Source organism: Octodon degus, unplaced genomic scaffold (genome assembly GCF_000260255.1).
Source record: "Octodon degus isolate 3935 unplaced genomic scaffold, OctDeg1.0 scaffold00267, whole genome shotgun sequence".
Taxonomy (NCBI): domain Eukaryota; kingdom Metazoa; phylum Chordata; class Mammalia; order Rodentia; family Octodontidae; genus Octodon; species Octodon degus.
In genome coordinates this window covers 1,682,602-1,701,783 of record NW_004524843.1, presented here as the reverse complement: position 1 = coordinate 1,701,783, position 19,182 = coordinate 1,682,602, and the positions used below count along the sequence as shown (strand labels likewise).

General features: G+C 35.8%; 1 protein-coding gene across 6 annotated transcripts in view; it reads right to left on the bottom strand.

Moving 5' to 3' along the window:
* Scn9a (sodium voltage-gated channel alpha subunit 9) overlaps positions 1 to 19,182 on the bottom strand; it is a 112,795-nt gene that overhangs the window by 29,398 nt on the left and 64,215 nt on the right. For all 6 annotated transcript variants that reach the window (XM_023706630.1, XM_004646391.1, XM_023706633.1 and 3 more), the window contains exons 17-19: positions 15,265 to 15,382; positions 7,222 to 7,376; positions 2,636 to 2,809 (exon numbers count right to left, since the gene is read on the bottom strand). In XM_023706630.1, the coding sequence (XP_023562398.1) occupies positions 2,636 to 2,809; positions 7,222 to 7,376; positions 15,265 to 15,382 (447 nt within the window). The remainder of the gene's footprint in view (positions 1 to 2,635; positions 2,810 to 7,221; positions 7,377 to 15,264; positions 15,383 to 19,182) is intronic.

Genomic DNA, 19,182 nt, shown 5'->3' with positions numbered 1-19,182 from the left:
AAGCATCTTAAATGTTATTATAATCTTTAAAATATCTAGTTACATATAAACATTAAGAGAAAAGAAAAATATGACATTCTTTCTACTTTTTCCTTATTTTGAGTAGGTTTATTTAAAACGAAACTATTATCAAAAGTATTAATTATATAATGCTTTCCCCTTTGTGGTAACTAGACATATAAAAGGCAAATTAAAAATAAAAAATAGGGCTGGAGTGGTAGCTCAGTGATCTAAGCACCTCCTGGCAAGCTGAAGGACCTGGGTTCAATCCCCAGTACTGCTCGTCATGCCAGCCACTGAAACCAGGCATGGTGATGCACGCCTATAATCTCAGAGCTAGGGAGGCTGACACAGGAGGATCACTATGAGTCCAAGCTGTGTAGCAAAACCCTGTGCCAAATAGATAAAAACATCTTTAAAAATATACATATGTACAAGCATTAATACTAGTTCATAAATAACAATTCTTCTTTGGGGAATTCTACATATAATGTATAGCTGAGCATTGAAACAATAGTTTTCATATAGTTTACACAAAAATTGAAAATATTGCCACTTAATGTTGATGTGTGGTGCTACTCAAACAATTTATTGGGCTACATAACACCTGTATAATTGAACTTTTGAGTAAATACATTATGTTTAATTTTCTTGCAGTCAGATTTTGATATTAATGATTTTTTTTTCATCTCATAAATTTCAGTCACTTCTAGGAAAATGGGTGCACTTGAGACCATAATGTGAAGTGGAATGGATCAGACATAGAAAGTTGAATATCTCCTGGTTAGTCCTTGTGAGAAAACCAGACTATAACTAAGTGGAGAGTAAAATAAAGGATATCTTAGGAAACAGGGATGCAGGTGGTGGAGCCTGAGAAGAGAGGGAGAGGAGAGGAAGGGAAGCAGAAAGGTTGAAGACATAATGTGTGTGCATCAAATCCCCAAAATGAATGTATTCATTATGTGACACAGTTGTGTACTTATAACAAAGTAAAAAATACTAAACTTTCTTATTATTATTTGAAAAATATGATGCTGATGCTGCAAACTGATGGTTAAATGCTAAAGTACTTGGTGGTATAGAAATTTCTATATGTTCTTCTAATTATTCCAGGCTTTGAGCAGAAAACACCTCTCTAAAACCTGTGACTGATTCTGTTTCTTCTGTAATCACAAAAGCTAGATTTCTGAAAAATGTAGGGAAATTAAAGACTGAAGCACATAACCAGACAAAAATAGAAATGAAAGGTTCAGGTCATGAATTAATTTAAGAAATCTTTTCAGACAATATATAGCATATTTAGAAATACATCATTAAAATATGTGAGTACACTAAATAGAATGAATGGGTAATGAAGATTGTTATACTATTAATTTCTATTTGAGAGTTTTTGATATCATAAACTGTTTTAAGATCTTTTTTTCCAACTACCTCGACAAGATCTCTGTCAAACCAAATTTTTAAAAACAGCACTGGGGATTGAACCCATAGGCACTGTGCCAATAGCTGCGTCTGTAGCCCTTTTATTATTATTCTGAGCCATTGTTTCTTTAAGTTTCTCAGCTGTCCTCAGTCCTGCTTCAGCCTTATAAGTAGCTGGGATTATACCTCTGTGCCACAGTGCCCATCGGCGAAAATGTTTTTTGCTGTGTTAAAAAAACATGTAACAAAGTACTCTTATTCCTTTTCCATTGTCCAATAATGTGGCAGTATTTCAAATTCATTGCTTAAAATTATTAATGATTATTTCTGTGTCCCACTGCAATTCTAGAGATGAAAGGGCGGTACATGTTTGAGGTACGGAAAAAGCTATGACTCATTTTGTGTTTTGTTACGTTGTGACTTAGATAATTTTTTTTTTCATTTATGTATGTGGTACAGGGTCTCACTACACAGCTTGGACTTGTAGTTCTCCTGTCTTCAGTCTCCACAGTGCTGGGATTACCGGGGTGTATCAACATGCCCCAACTCAGTCCCAAGCTCAGGGCGCCTTGGGAGCAGGGCCAGCGTGATATTCAGGACAGGGGATTGAACCCTGGTCCCTGTGCTTGCCAAAGCAGGCGTTTAGTCCACTGAACTATCTTGTTGGTTCTAGATAAATGTTTTGAAATTTTATACTTTTCCTTCTAGGGACATAAACTTAGCTTTCATCCTTCTGTTTTTATATAAAGTTTAGACCATGTGTCAAACAGCTTGTGTTGTCCTCATTATCTTTAATCTAATTATATATTGTGGGAAAAAAATCAGTATTTCCTCTAATTTGGGATGTTTAATCTTTCCTTTTCCTTTATCATTTCTCGAGTTTTTTTATTCACTTTGCTGTTAATCTTAATAGTAATGATATTCAAATTACATATTTAAATGAATTACATATTCTCCGATGGCAGGAGAATATATGCACAAGACCACTATAAATGTTAGAATGGTGCCAAAGAGAATTCATATTTGTAGAAGAATCCATGTTTTAGCTTCACAGATATATTTCTACTCGCTATACTATTTTTTCTACAAAATATAAACTTACAGACTAGAAATACATGAGTCAAAAATATAAATATAACAGTGTATTACTTTAACAGAGACTCCAAAACAGGGAGAACTCTCTTTTACATATACTTCAAAATACTGTACTTACATCAACAATTAAGAAATCTAGCCAACACCAGGCATTGGTGAAATATGTTTTATACCCATATGCTACCCATTTTAAAAGCATTTCCAGAATGAAGATGTAGGTGAATATCTTGTCAGCATACTCCAGGATAATCTTAATGGTCTTTTTTTTTTCAATATATATATCTTCAAAAGCCTGTGGGGAAAACATTGAAATTTCAGCTCATTGACAACTTCAAACTTATGATTCAAAACAGAATAAGAAATATAACTCTGATAATGAAAGTACTGAAATACAATGGTTGTGAGCCAGCTGTCTTTCTTCTACCACATAGCTACTCATCACTCCAGCTTCTAGCCTTTCAGTAGTTGTTAAGGAGAAGCACAGAGAAAGAATGCAAATGAATGAAGTTACTTATAATCCCTTAAGAGTCATGACTCTAATACCTGTGGGAGTTTCCCCTGTATCCAGTTTTTCTTTCCTCCCATTCAAACTGAATGGGAACTGGAAATTTAATACACCATTTCGGGTCAACCCTTCTTATAAACCTTATTTCATCCTACACTCTCCTTTGTATCCACCCTTAGGCTGGGAAACTTCTCTCTTGGATCTTGCAGGCTTCTGTATCCCAGTGCCAAGAACATAAGAGGAGGTGTGGAAAGTTTTGCTAAGTACACAATTGCAGTATCTTAATACAATTATAGGACCCACGGTTCTTTCTTTTAAATTCTGCATCAAGATTTTATCTTCATCTAATAGTGGTTGGTTAATTTACTTTGAAAATATGACCCATATAATAAATGATAGACAATGTTGTGGGCAACAAAGTTAAATAAAAATATTATAGGCAGTCAAACAGGGCTAGGCCCTCAAAGGAGACAGAATGGAAGACAAGATACAACTGTGAAGGAGACAGATGTTCCCGCTGTGGGCCAGACCTACAGACTAAAGATTAACCAGATGCTGACTTCCCTAAAGATAAGCATCTGGGATTGATCATCACCTTGAGGAAGCCAGGAAGAGTCACTAATCCAACTGCTACTGGCTAAAATTCTGTTCCATATTTATGCCTGCTTGCTGTGTGACTCGCTTCCCCATTCAGTCCTGGATTTAATCAATTTTACCTGAGCAATGGTGCTTGTAATCTCACTGGTTGACCATAGTTTTGTCCCACCTCATGCCCACCTAAGTGAGTTCCTATGTTCTCCACCTTAGGCCCATCTCACCACATGGTTTTACTCTATAAAATTCCCTGGAAGAGACAGCTTCCTGGGTATTCCGCTCGGGTCCCCTTTCTGTCCTTTTCTCAGACAGAAGTTTTCTTTCCCCAATCAATACTCTGCTCTTGCCTTCCATTTGTTCCTAAAATTCATTCTTCAGTTTTAGAGAACACATACATGTCTGGGGTACCTTTCAAGTTGGTAGTTTCATTTCCCTATATCAACAACAACTTTGTAGCTATTACCATAAATCTGTTGGGAAATAATCCAAGTGAATTTAAAAACTAAGCTGTCTGAAACAGCAAAAATGATCACTGATCTAAATAGGTAGGTATTAGAGTTTTTTTTATTTCTGTGAAACACTACTTATCAGTGGGCAGTAAAGAAAGTTAAAGGACTCGTGTCCTTATTGGTTAAGTAACATGTCCTTATCATGTTACTTGTCCTTATCATGTTACTTGTCCAGGGTGATGGGTTTGTACCATTTTCATTTTTTACCCAACTTTTCCCATGAAAGTTTAAAAAATTATCCTTTGCACTTTAATGAGTTATTAATACTAATATTATTACAAACAAACAAGAGAAGTGGGGGTAGAGAAAGTGGACAGGTGTACTAAAACGCACAAAGATGGCACCATGGTGCCAATTGTCACTGAAGTGCAGGGGAAGACTTCTAGCCATTAGGACTTCCCTAGACCTTTCTCCAAGTTCTGAAGCAATCAAGAAAGCCATTTAAAAATAAAATATGGCAACAAGCCATCTTTAAGTAACAAAGACAAGGAAGTGCTGGGTCATAAAGAAACCTCTTCTTAGAACTGCAGTACTGGTTTACAGCAGGACTGACACTGAATCTTCATGGTGAGACTCAAACATCCTGTTGAGTAAAACTCATGTGAATGGCTCTACAGCTTGACAAAGAGCCCTTTGACAGGAAGACCTAGTTACTGGTACTGTGTTTGTGGTTGTGGGAGAAATCAGACAGAAATGGCATTATGTGTACTATACCTGAATTGGGGGTTAGGCTTTACTCATATCAATTATAACTCATTTATTTCTTTGTGGTATTTTCTCTTGATAAAGTGTTAGACCTTATTGAGCTGTATTTCTGTCACTCTTATGCAGCATTTTACAATCTATTCATCCTTTTCATTGGTAAAATAAAAAGAACACCTAAATTTCACAGGATTGTTTGAAAATTAAGAGGGAAAATCCACACATAAAATTGAGATAAAATAGATATATACCAAGTGATAGCTATTCCTTTTTATTTTGCAGGCAGGTATTTTTATTATTATTTTTTCAGTTAACAAACTTTTGTTTCAGAAGTTTTAGGTTTGGAGAAAACTAAGTGGAAAGCACAGAGTTAGGTATTTGTAAAAATCTCATTTAGTTGCTAAACTACCTGAGTGAAAACAACAATGTTCAAAATCCCCTTTCCTTTTTCTTTGTCTTAGGAGTCATTTGAAATGTATTTTGGAGAGTGTCTTTCCCCCCAAAAAATCTCATCTCTTTTAGGTAGTTTGAACATGTCATTACCTTAAAAATGTTTAAAATCTCCTGTCAGGTATATGACTGTTTCTGGTGATTATAGGGATTAATTCTTTTTTTTTTTCTGTATTATTAGGAATACAAGACGTTGTGGACAATAGTAAGATTCCTACTCGCACAAGATTATAGTAATTTATAACATTGTCTGTTTCTGAGTGATGAGATTTGTCTTCCTGGACAATTCACCATGGAACACACAGTCCCTGTGTGTCCTGTCTAGGTATGTGAAGAACGCAAGATCCTGACTGTTCTTCACCCAGGCTGTTACTCAGGGTTGTGTTTGCATCAGGCAACTGTGAAAGATGAGGCAGTGCCTTCCTCTGGGACAACAAGCAGCTGATTACAGCTTGGTACAACGATGGCTCTCTGAGATCACTGTTTCTCACCTGCAGGGTTAACTTTCTAATTGTGCAGTATTCATGCAGCCACGTAACATGACCTCCCAGGGCTGGGCACTGAGCAGCCAGCACTCACGTGTGTTTGGTCAAGGTACCTTGTACACCATGCATGATGAAGTCCTTTATCTCTGACCTAGGTAACTCATATCCTCAGCCACAGTTCACAAAATAACAACAGTTTAGCATGTTAGCCCATGAGTTGAGAAAATTAAATTCCAAATTCATGATGAAGACGGATAATTTATAAAGTTCTTCACTATCTGTTTTTAGCATAATGAAACTCCTAGTAATATTTCTAGTTGGATCTTGCCTCTTACTGGTTCTAACAGCTCCTCTCTGCTACAGTCAACAGGAAATATGACAATTAAGAAATGTCTTAGAGTGGTTTTAGCTCCCAGATCCCTTTAAACTCCTATAGAAGACCCTGTGATTCCTATGATTCCAGGTTAACTTAGAGTCGGCACTCAAGTGTTTTCAGTTCAGGGTGGGACAAGAGTGAACAAATTCTTCATTCTCATCCTAAAATTACCATCTAGTTTATAAAAACATACAAGCTACTTCACAATCTGATTCATGTATGACACAGAAAGGCACATATGTCTTTCTCACAGGGTCTCTTTCCCTTTGTGTTTGCTCCTCCTCCCACTGCCTTTGCTACAGCTCAGCAGCGTACAATTTCCTGAATATTTCACGTCACTTTATGCTTCCTTACATTTGGGTGCTTGTCCCCCTCAGCCCTCCTTGCCTGGCTGAAAAATGTTTATTATTTTATGATCTTGCAAAGCATTATCTGCCATTCCCAAATCACAAGAGAACAGTTGCTTTCTTTGCTCCAGAGCATTACGTGCACGCTTTACGTACAAATGCATCACAGCTCTGTAATCACTGTCTGTTCCCATTGCTCTCTTAACTCCATAAGAACAGTACATGGATCTTATCTGTCTTCGTATTCTGGGCAGCAACAGGAATGCCTTGCATGTAGGATGTTCAGGAAATATTCAATGATCTCAACAGAAATTTTGTTTCTGATGATTATAGGGATTAATTCTTTTTTTTTTTTTTTTTTTCTGTATTTTAGGAAAAGGGTCTATAGGGTGTTCAGAGTCTCACTACTAGATTGGTCTCATAGCAGTCCGCCTGTTTACAGCCTCCCAAGTGCTGGGATTATAGGTGCATACAACCACTCCCAGTCTCAATTGCCATCTCAAGTGCTGGGATTATAGGTGCATACAACCACTCCCAGTCTCAATTGCCATCTCAGCGTGCCCCAGGGACGGAGCCTGCACGGCAGGCTCAGGGATCAAACCCCTAGCTCCTGAACTGCTTTAATCCCCTGAGGTATTTGGCTGGCCCCCATAGGGATTAATTCTTAAATAAAACAATCCATCATTATTAAACACACTGACTGCCAGAGTGTTGACTTAGGCATCAGGCCACTTACCAGAGCTCCACTGCTGAGCAGGATCATGAGGACAATGAAGCTTTCAAACCAACTGTGTTCAACTATCCTGTAGCAGGTTTTTCTGATGTGCCACCAGATTTTTCCTTTCCCTGACTCTATGTCAACCTGGCAGCATGGGAATCTCCGAACACAACCTGGCAAGAAAGACTCACATGTAAAATCTTAGTGAGTAGGATAAACAGAATCCTTAAAATATATTTTTCAATGGAAAGTTTTCTTTGAAATAATGCTTCAAGCAAACAATTTCTAACACATTTCCCTGCAGTTTTAGATAGATTCAATTTGTCACTTTCATCTTCTAACCTTTACTGTTTTCTCTTGCTGTGAAAAAGTGGGTAAAATTTTAAAGATCTTTCACTTTACGCATTACTTCATGCAATCTTTTGTCCATTAAGCATTTGTTCAATATTTTCTATGTACTCAGGCCTGTATGTAGGTTCTATTCCTCAGGGAACTCATTTTTGCTTTTGGTTAAGTGGCTAGAAATAAATAAATAACTATAACTGGAAAAGGCAATGAAGATGGTACATTGTTATGGCATAGGAGGAAACCCATTTAACTTGGCAGGTTTATTGACAAGAACACAAGGAGGCTTCCTGGGAAAGGTGGAAATTGACCTGCATCAAAGTACCAGCGACAAAAATGTTTAGGAAGAATTTCAGGGCAGGGGGAACCAAAAACTGATGCATGTGGGTTACAATCAATTCCTAGGAATAATGAGGGCAGGAAACACACAAGAGACAGCAGTGAGAGATAAGGGTTAAGATACTAGTCAGGTTATGGAACACATTGACCCTACTTTAATAAGCTTGGTTTATATCCCATAGAGATGAAGAGCAAGAGTTTTAAGCAGAGGCAGACTAGGGGGCTTGCAATTTAAATAGTGTGTGGAGATAGGTTAGAAGGGTAGGGACCACCTAGGGTTCTGGTGTACTAGCCCTGTCCAGTGTGGCAGACTAGGCTAATTTTACCGAGGAGCTAAAACATTAACAAATGATAGACGTATCTTTCGGGTGAAATCAGCAGGGCTTGGTGACGGGTGGCCGTAGTGAACTAAAGGCCATAAAGGTCGGAGCCGACTTGGGAGCTGAAGAATCTGCAATGCCTGCAAGTTTTCTGAACACAATAGTCCATAGATATTTTGGAGATGTGACTCTGAAACTCAGGAGAAAATATGTGATTAGAAAAGAAATGTGTAAAAAATATTAGCGTGTGTGCGTCAGCTGAGGTCAGGATAGGTTTTTAAAGTCACACAAGTGAAGTATGTAGAAAAAAAGAGAAAGGCGTCAATCAAGAACGTTCTGGAACTACAAGATTACAGGACGAAATTCAGTGGTGTCCAAGATCCAGCCCAAACTATTTAGTGTTTACTCCTTATTGAGTTTTACTCCCTATTAAGGAAGTTTTGATAGTCTGTTGTTTAATGCAGCCATTATTTGAAATTAAATTACATGAATTTAGAATTTGATGATGGAATTTAAGAAGGTAGTAAATACTAAAAGCTCATTATTTTCTAGCTAATGTTCCCTATTTCATTCTAATCTATTCTCGTGAGGAAAGCTATGCCTGTTCTGTCTGGATAGTGGGAATTTGTAATACTATTGGGTTACTATGACTCTTCTCTAAACTCCACCATCACTGTAGTTATTCTCAAAGCAGGCATTTTTCACTAAAAATATATAATATTATTTTTGAAATAAAATGGATGGGGAAAACGTTAGATACACAGTAAAAATGTCATGTACATAGCTATTATACTATGAACAGCACAAATAATTCATTAATAAAATTGTTATTTTATTAATGAAACTCTATAATCCAGTTACCCAAATATTGCAGGATCATTAATGCACAATTTCTGCCAGAGTTTTCTTATTTCCTTCTTACTGTAGTGAGTAATGTGAATGAAAATACCATCAATCTTGATGTTAAAACGATAGTTCTTCATCAACTGTAATTATAGGTTGTGCATAAAAATAAAAGTTTGGCCAAATTCAACAGAAGTATACTAGAAGCAATAATAATGTATATATGTATGCAATGCATATTAAAATATATTGTGAGTAATGTCATTATTTATAAACTGCGTGCCTCACATTGCTCTTAAGAGCAACACATAATGAAATGATGGGCTGGGGAGATAGCTCAGTAGCGTACGTGCCCACCTGGCAAGCACAGGGCTGCCTCATGAGACCTGGTAACAACCAGATGCATTAAAAAAATGCTGTATGTCCCTAAACAATGAAATGAAATTTTTTTTATGTATTGTGTTTGTTAGAAATGTCTTTTTATGGGTTTTTTCATGTTTCTCAAATGAAAGCAGTGCCCTGCGCCACTCGTTGTCAGGCATTTCCTAGCATATGGTTTTCCCCCTGCAGAAAAGTGTAGCCAGCCGCCTCCTTGCACCGCACTGCCACCACTAAAATCTCTGGTGGTTTTTTGCTATCATGTATATTTTACATGCTCTTATCCTTCCTTTCTTTCTTTTTTTTTCATTAGCAAGGTATTTAATAATGAAAGATGTTTTTCATCGACAGATGTATTTTATGCTTGACAGGTCTTTTAAAATACCTCAAGGGAAGTCGTTCATTTGCAGGTTAAAGACTCACAACCGAACACTTTCTGGAAAATTCCAGCTCCAGTCTATTCAGACACAGTATGGCTCCCATATCAGAATCATCTATTTTATGTGTTTCTTTTATTGTCTGCGGACATTTGCTTGAAAACTAGATCTTAGGAATGGTTGCTTTGCTACCGCGTCACCTTATCCTTCCTTTCCTTAAGTTTCCAAATGTATGAAACATTCTGTGATGCCCTTATGTTTGCTTATAGCATTCTCTGTTCCGTGACTGAATATGAGGTGTCATTCATTTTCAAGTCTGGGAAAAGAATATTATTATTGTCTGAGCATTTAGTCACAATTGAAAAGATTATATCTGTGTAAATTCTATGATTGACACAAAATTAGATAGAAACCAAGTGAATGGAGAACATATGTATAGCTTCACTTATCCAATGATAAGGACAGTTGACAGAATCTTAGACCTGACTGAATTCTTTTTTCCAACTGAATTTTTAATTGTTGTACTTATTTTATTACCTTTTATCTCAATTGTATTTATTGAAGGAAAAAATTTTATAAAATGATAAACTTTATTAAAATAAAGTAAAAAATTAAAATGAAATAAAAAAATTCCTAAGTAATTTCTTTTGGATAAAAAAAATAGACTAAAAATCTTGGGATGGAATTTTTATCTTTTTTTGTGTGTGCTACTGGGGATTGAACTCAGGACCTCGCACTTACTTACCATGCCAGTGCTTATGCTGCTGAGCTATCAGATAGAATTTTTAAAATAAAACCTTGAAGTTCAAATTTCAAAATTTATGCAAACTTAATGTTCCGATGCAGAGCAGAAAGAAAATTATCCTTTGGAAGATTTTGCTTCCCGGGATTTATTTTTGTCAGTCTTTAAAAGGAGCAGAAACTTTCTCATGACTAAGGGAAGAAAACATACTGTATATTGTAAAGGAGAAAAGGAAACTTATGTAAGATGAAGTTTCCTAAGTCTTTTGTGCAGGATTTATCACACTTTGGACAGTTTTTCTATTGCTTTGAGGTAGGAATGCTCCAATATCTGTCTGGCTTTCATGTGAAGGTACATCCCAAGAGATTTCCAACTTAACTAGTTAGCAACATTATCACAGGTTCTCTTTAAAAAGACTACTAATTAAATGTAAACAGAACTGAGAAACTCTCAAACAGTCCTAATGAGTCTCAGTGGGTAGATGCCACGTCTTTTGGATGGTTTCACTAATTTGCTCTCATGTTACATTACATAAAGTCTCTGCTCAGTTTCATCATGTTAAATAAATGCTCTTAAATGAGAAAAAGAACCTATTCTCCTTTCAGAGGCAGACCACCCATCAATAAAAGTATTAAGACTATGATAAAAAAATTAGTACAAAAACTGATTAGGAAAAAGAAGCTTTTCCCACTGCTTCTTTAAAATGTGTAAATGTTCTAAAACAAGTGTTTTATTTACATTCCTTTCAAGTGGAAAAAAAGATGATTCTTTGTTCTATTTTTGAAGGTAGGAAGGTTCATATGAAGTTGAGTAACTTTGGGTTTTTTAGGTGATAAGTTTTCTCATCCTAAAAAATTAGTAGAAAATAACCTTATTTTATAGAAAACAGGCTATTTTTTTTTTTTTACCTCAAACTCATGCTTATTGAGCTCAAATTTGGGTAACTTACTGATTGTCTACTCAAAAGAGAGAGGAATATATAAAACAAGGAGAATCAAGGGATCATGTTGTGTCCATGATTAAGCAGGCTACCATGACATGTAAAATTAAGGACAGTAAAGAAGACCTAGGAAGATGTTTGATGTTTTGAGTTACAAAATAATAGAACATAGCTAAGGAGGATATGGCACAGGAGGGAGGAGGAAAGGGAACAAGATGAAATGTAACCAGTAAGACACACAGTAAGGTGAGAGATGTGAACTCAGCAGGATCAATGAAAGTGAGATAAAGAACATCTTTATTGAAATCATAACACTTCAATTGAACTGTTTTTATCCTTCCTTTGCTAGTTTTACTTCCTTTCTGATAACAAAACTCTCTGTAAACCTAATGCTACTCTGAACATTGGTTCTACCTCAGGTCTAATGGGTGAAAAATGAACCTACAAGTCACTCCCAGTGTAAGTGAGCAAGTTTATAATTTCCCATCCTGAAAATTCTACTATTCTCCATGTTTGTTTCTGAGATTCTTACATGTGGGCCTCATATTGAGTGCATCACTGAATCCCTTCATCTCTCGCTACAAAATATCTTCAGAATCTCATACTCCATATTCCACCTCAGCAGTCTAAACCTCATCACTTCTCACCTGGTTTACTCTAGAAAACTCCAAGACATCATCCCAATTTCTGCCCACCAGTCTTACACTTACAGTTTGTGAACCCTACAAATCAGAGCCTCAGGCTCTCCTTCAAAGCCCTTGTGGTCTGGACTCTGCTATATCCCTGACCTCGACTTTTATCATCTTCCCCAACTCTCAATTTGAGCCATCCAAATCTGGACTCTTGTTTTTTCCTCAGATGTTATAAATATCTCCACCTCTCAGAAATGCCTTTTGTACATGCTTAAAATAATTTTCATTCACATTTCTGTTTTGGTTTTCTTCTGGTTTTGCGTCAGTTGTCACAATGTTAAAGGCCTGGTTGAGTCACTGCATTTATATGATAGTAAGCTCCTGCCATCCTCCTTCCTGCCCTCATCCTTATACTCAGCCTTTACATTTATCTTTTCCATATTTACCTGTTTACTTGGGTAAAGAACACTTTGGTCTGTTTCTATTTGCTGTTATATTTTTGTTTTGATTTTGCTCATCACTGTGTTCTTCCAGTGCCAAAAACTGGACATGACTATAGAATGTGTTTGATAATGATTTGTCCATTTAATGATGAAATGAATCACTGAGACTTAGTGTGAATTGGCTGCTCTGTTGAATTTGTCAAGTGGAGTTTCTTAAACCAACAGGTGTGGTGACTCTATAATGTCTCCAGTGGAATAAATCAAAGCAACTGCTTCCAAGATATGTACCCTCAATCATTTCTCAAAGGTTCAGGACAAGGTCCATATGAAAATGCTTCCATATCCTACCTTACACTGGTCTCACTTTATAAATTATGAATATGTCAAACTAATTACAAAAATATTTTCATTGATATTTGATAAGATTTACAAAAATATTTTCATTGATATTTGATAAGATTCAAATAACCTTTGTAAAGTTCTATTTCAGTAGGATAACCCTGAAGTGAATCATATAGTGCTCATACTGTCTATAGAAAATTTAGTTTTATTATACCCTATTCAGATTTGGAACCTTAATTTCTTATCTAAACCAAACTTCTTTCTAGTTATAGTAAACTTTAAGTAAGAAGTGTTCTTCTAATGTATAGGGAAAGTTTTTGTAATATCACAAATATAATGTTACAGAGTGCTAAGCAATTTGTTGAGCAATGTCCCATATAATTGGATGAAATCCTTGAATATTTCTCACATGAGCCCTTTGAAGGACAATTCCACAGCCTTCACTACAGCACTAATTTCAGCAAATGCAATAATTAGGTCAAACAGGTGTCATAACCCATTATTTATGACATAAAATAGTATTTCTAATAAAGAATAAAAATAGATGTCTCTTTAAGGAAGGTCCTTACACTCATGGTAGTTTGGAGAAATTTTATTTTTCCATTTACTTTGCTTAATGTATGTCTTTTAGAAACTCTCTCAGGAAAATCTTGGAGCCTAAAAGCAAATCAATGATTCCTGTGAAAATAATGGTAAAGTCAATCCCACAATCAGATAGTGTGTCATTTGTATCAATGGTCGCACAACCTTTATGTAGGGTTGTGAAAAAAAAAAAAACCCACGAAAAATAGTAGTAAAAGTAGAAAGAAAAGGACACTAGATATTGTGCTAATTAATTTGTAAGTATTATTTTATTTGATCCTCTCCCCATTTCCCTGACATGAATGTTATTATCACCATTTTATAAATGTGGCTCCTGAGTACCAGATTTAAAATCATATTTATGGTCTCAGGGATGGTTAGTAACCAGCCAAGTCAAATTTAATGTTTATTAGGATCAAAGTTTATATTTCATGCCATTGTGTAATACCTTAATCCTATTTTAGGTTTCTGTGTCCTACTTGGATGATGCAATAATTTTTCAGATAATGCTATACTCTTTCCTAGGTCATGCCTAAATTTGCTACTTGGACATTGAGTAAGATTCCTGCAAATTCCAGGCATACTAGGAAGTTCAATATGCAGAAGCTAAAAAGGAGTTGGTGAAGCTACTGTTGAAAAAAAAATAGAAGTAGGCTAATTTTACTGTGCTTTACATGGCAAGTTACAGAACTTCAGATTTTATCTTGTACATCCAGGTTTCTCTTATTTTAGCCTGTGGTAGAATCCTCTGGAGCACCCAGTCTCTATTCCATGTGCTTTTAATGAATTAAAGACTAGAAGTGGGGGCTTCTCAAAGTTTCTAGCTTGAGAGGCAGGATAGATCAGTTTTCAGTAAGTGAGATAAAGCTGTAGATTGCATGAGGAAGATCACACTAAAATCTGTTGTAAACTTATTTAACTTGAGATTATTCATGATAATAGGTTGACATGACTAATAAGTCTGCTGTAGCCTAAAACTGAACTAGTACAGAGATAGTGGTACAATCCCCACAGATAGATGAAGAGTTTCAAGCCTTCAGAAGATAACCACAAATCAGAAACATGAGGATATGATTTTAGTTATGGAATGTGTAGGAAGTAAGTGGGAGATACCTCAGAACTATAAAAGAAATAGAAGAACAGTGGTAGGGTGTGACCTCTTAAAGCAAGGGGAGGAAGAATTTTGAGACAGAATGTAGTCAACAGTCTAAGAAGGTTTATCAAGCATTAGATCTACTCAGTTGTTTGAAGTAAAAGACAATAGTACCATCTATCTCATAGGCCTGGTTTTTTTTGGGGGGGGAGAAGTCAGCTCAGCCCACCCTGGGGGCAGGGCTGGCACTGCATGTGGTGCTGGGTATTGAACTGTTGTCTCTGCACGCTTGCTTAAATTTGCCTAAGCAGGCTCTTTAGACTGCTGAGCTATCTTGCCGGCCCCTATCCATCCAGCTTATATTTCACTAGTTCCAGGATGTTGTAGATATGAATTAAGGATCTTAAGTGAGAAATCTTGACACATTACGGTAAGTGCTTTACAGCATGATGTACTGCCATTTGAAATGCTCATTAGTAGGGTGCAGTAGGTGTGGAAACTGAAGTTTCCAGACCACCGGTGAGTCTCCTTAGTCGTGCAGCCACAGCTGCAGCACCACGGAATGGAGGCCTCCGGTTTGTCAGGAAATAACTCTAATAGGGTTTAAGTCTAAAGTGCCATCGCTGTGGGCATGACTAAACTCAGAGAACCCGAATAAATGTCAGTGCTTCTCTTTTTCTCTCACCTTCCGTAAAGCAGGCTTCCGGCTCATCGGCTTTCAGAGGCTCAGCCTCTGCTTCTTCTTCCCCGGGCATGGGATTAGCAACAGTGCTGCACTCCGAGGAGCTTGAGCGGTGCATTCTCTGGAACAGGAAAGCCCCACACCAGACATATCACTGCAGGTTGATTCACATCTTGCATTTAAATCTCACTTTAAAAACAGTCATGCAAAATGTTATGAACGGAGTTCAACAGTACGATGGCCATAAAGATGTGTAAACACACGCTGAGGTCAAGGAAACTTACAATGCATCTGTGCCTCATCATTCTATCTACATATCCTGGGAAGATTAGATTTTACTTTCCAGGTGCTAATAAGTTTGTAAAAAAAGAATTGGCAAATAGCGGTGTTTCATAGCAGTGGTCACATTTGATTATTATCCCTTCATATGAATTTTATAACAATTATTACTTTTGGATAGCCATGACTCCAGTAGCGATAATGAACAAGAGCTAGATTGCCAGCACTGGGTAATTCAAAAGTTACTTGGCATAAAAAGCTTTTAAGTCATGGAAGTTTGTCTTTCAAAAATCGAAACACTCAGATGATATAGATAGAAGTTCTTTAAAGAGCAAAAAAATGATACATTGTATTGTAATCAATATGTGAGACATCACACCAACGCCATCCATTTTAGTCTAGACTAGTAGAAAAGGTGGTAGACTATTATTTATAAAATCAAGAAAGTACGAACGGGAACACACATGCAGACTCTGAAATAAAGGTTCGATGAAATTAAACACGGCAGACTTACACATGAGAGCGATGAATTCACTGTGATTACGACCCTATAACTGATCATAATACAAGTCCCACCCAGGATTTTATGATCAAACATAATGTCCACAAATACACAGGAAGTTTTAGGGAAAATCCATACAATAATTGTATCAAAGCTCTGTGAAATTTTCCTAATACATTGTTAAATAAAATGGTAGAACAGCATAGCACGGAAGAGTTCATGTTTCGTTTTCATGTGCTGAAGATATGAATCTATGAAAGCACTAGTTATTGTAGCATATGCTTCTCTTATTAGGATTACAGTTTTATTTCTTCTAGAATAGTTGAAGCAAATGCACGTGATAAAATGTGGAAATTTTAGTTAAACTGATTTTTGAATCCACACATTTGTATTAGGATTGCAGGCTTAATTTAAAAGTGTTAAGTTTTAGAAACTGACTTAGAAATTAGAAGACAGACCTCATTAAATTCCTAATACTGTTATTGTCATGCAGCATACGTTATAAAGATGGCAGTGATAGTGCACTATACATAAGGAATGGTGCGAAACAGTTGAAGTCCTCTCATAATTAAAATGAACAATTAGGAACACCTTTAGTATTAGAAGAAATCTAGTGGCCTCTATTGGCTTCTAATCAGGTGGAGGAGCTTGTTAAAATTATTAATTATGAACATCATCAATATAAAACCTCAAAATCAGGTAACAAACAAAATTACTTTAAATTAAGGAAGGGACCATTTTGTATCCATATATTCAAAATAGTTAGGATAGATGTATAGCTACTTTCTCTTAATTCAATGAATAGAAAGAGTTGTTCTAATAGTGTTTAGACAGGATATCATGTCTGCGTCTTGTACTATGAATAACCACTAAGAAGACAAAAATATGCAATATATTAATTATTGAAACTGTCTTACTAACCAAGTTTTGAAACTGTCTCATTGCTATTTGTTTCTTAATAAAATTATTTAAAAAATAAGATAAGGAAGGGAAATAGAAATTAATTTAGCTAAATATATTCTGTGAGACTTAAGGTCTTAAACTGTACGTGGTTCAAGGGAACAATATTAAGGAAACTTATAGACACTAATACTTTATAATGTTCCAATAGCTACAAAGCCCATGTTAAGTAGCATATCTAATGGAAACCCAAGAATTATGTGATGGGCTCAATTCCTAACCTCTCAGTAAGTAAACTGTTACCAGGAAACTGAAATAAAAAAGGCAATATATTTCTATATAAATGAGACCAAATCACACACCCCTAGAAAAATAATTATTAGCTTGGATTTTGAGGCTAAAGAATAGACAGTAAAAGTTGTTGACAGAAAAAGTGCAAAGCACTTCCATGCTATTAGGCAAAATACGCACAATAACTAATCTTAATAAGAGCCAACTAAATAGCTCAGCAGATTAAAGCACGTGCAAGCATGCGCAGGAGCTAGGGATTTGATCCCTGGGCCTGCTGTGCCGGCCCCACCCCTGGCACGCGCTGAGACTGCGATTGAGACTGGGCATGGTGGTGCGCACCTGTAATCCCAGCTCTTGGGAGGCTGTAAACAGGCGGATCACTATGAGTCCGATCTAGTAGTGAGATCCTGAACACCCAGAACACCCTCCCTAAAATACAAAACCAACAACAACAACAAAAAGAACCCTAATCTTTATAATATCTTTCCCTTACTGCATACTAATTTTTAAATAAAATGATACATATTGCCTGACTCTGATAGCAGAAATTAATGAAAGTATATTTAATATGAGTATTTGATGTTCTCAGTGTTTCAAAAAAAGTACTAACCAAGAATATTTTTGCTAAGGTAGTTTAATAGCACATAAGAATTCAGATCGTTTTACTTAGTGTATCATGCCACTAGAAATTTTTGTTTGTTTTCTTTCTCATGTACAGTTTTTACCAATTTCTTATGTATAGATTTTGGCAATTACATTGAGAGTTTAGTTCAGAAATTAAAGTTATCCCATATTATTGCTCGATGTAACCTAAATTATCAAAATATATGACAGGAATTTGATTTGATTTATATCACATGTTAAGTCATTATGGCCAATAGATATTTAGATATGTAATGTTTTCCTGCGAGTAAATTAAATATTCACTAAATATTTCAGAAATTTCCTGTACAAATATTAAATATATGTGTATATGGAGTGGGCTTTAGCAATACAGACAGCTTTAGGCTTAATTTATTCAGTCTTGATAGTTTATCCCCTTAAGAGGGTTTTTGAAGAATATTTTTATTTATTTATTTTTTAAAGAACATTTTGAATACATAGGATAATATCTGTAATTTAAGTTTCTAAGTGAGGTATAGTTTGTTTACTTATTACTGATGATATGTATAGATTTAAGTATTGAAATGTTTTTACTGTACTATGCATCATGCCAACTATATTTGATATAATTAATTGTATTTGTATGTTATACATTTAATCATCTTTGCTTAGTTTTCTTTGTGGTTTTGGAAATATACAAATATACTTCGATATAAAGAAATTCTGAGACTGGGCATGGTGGCACACACCTGTAATCCCAGCTTTTGGGAGGCTGTAAACAGGCAGGTCACTACGAGTCTGATCTAGTAGTGAGACCCTGAACATGCTTAGACCCTTCCCTAAAAAGAGAAAAAAAAAAAAAGAAAGACATTCTGTTTTCATATTATAGTTAGCCAATTTGAAACGCTTTCCCATCAGGGGTTTAATTTTTAGTATAAAATAAAGCATACTTTCTCACAAAGATAATTTTTTAATCTTTGGGAGTCAACATATAAATGAATTAAAAGTAACTATAAACATAGAATCAATTAGACGGACTCACGACTATTAGGAATAGAAAGTGTGACATGGTTAGCATTCGAAATTTCCTTTTTATTGAATAATACAGTTTTAACTGTATGAACCTTCTAACATTCTTTCTTTTATATGAAAGTGACCAACTTGGATCAAAAGCTTTGAATACATAAAAGTGAGGATAGGGACTGGGGAGATAGCTCAGTGGAATAAGCACTTGCCTGGCAAGTGCAAGGGCCTAAATTCAATCCCTGGTTCTGAAAAAAAAAAGAAGAAAGAGAGAAAGAAAGAAAGAAAGAAAGAAAGAAAGAAAGAAAGAAAGAAAGAAAGAA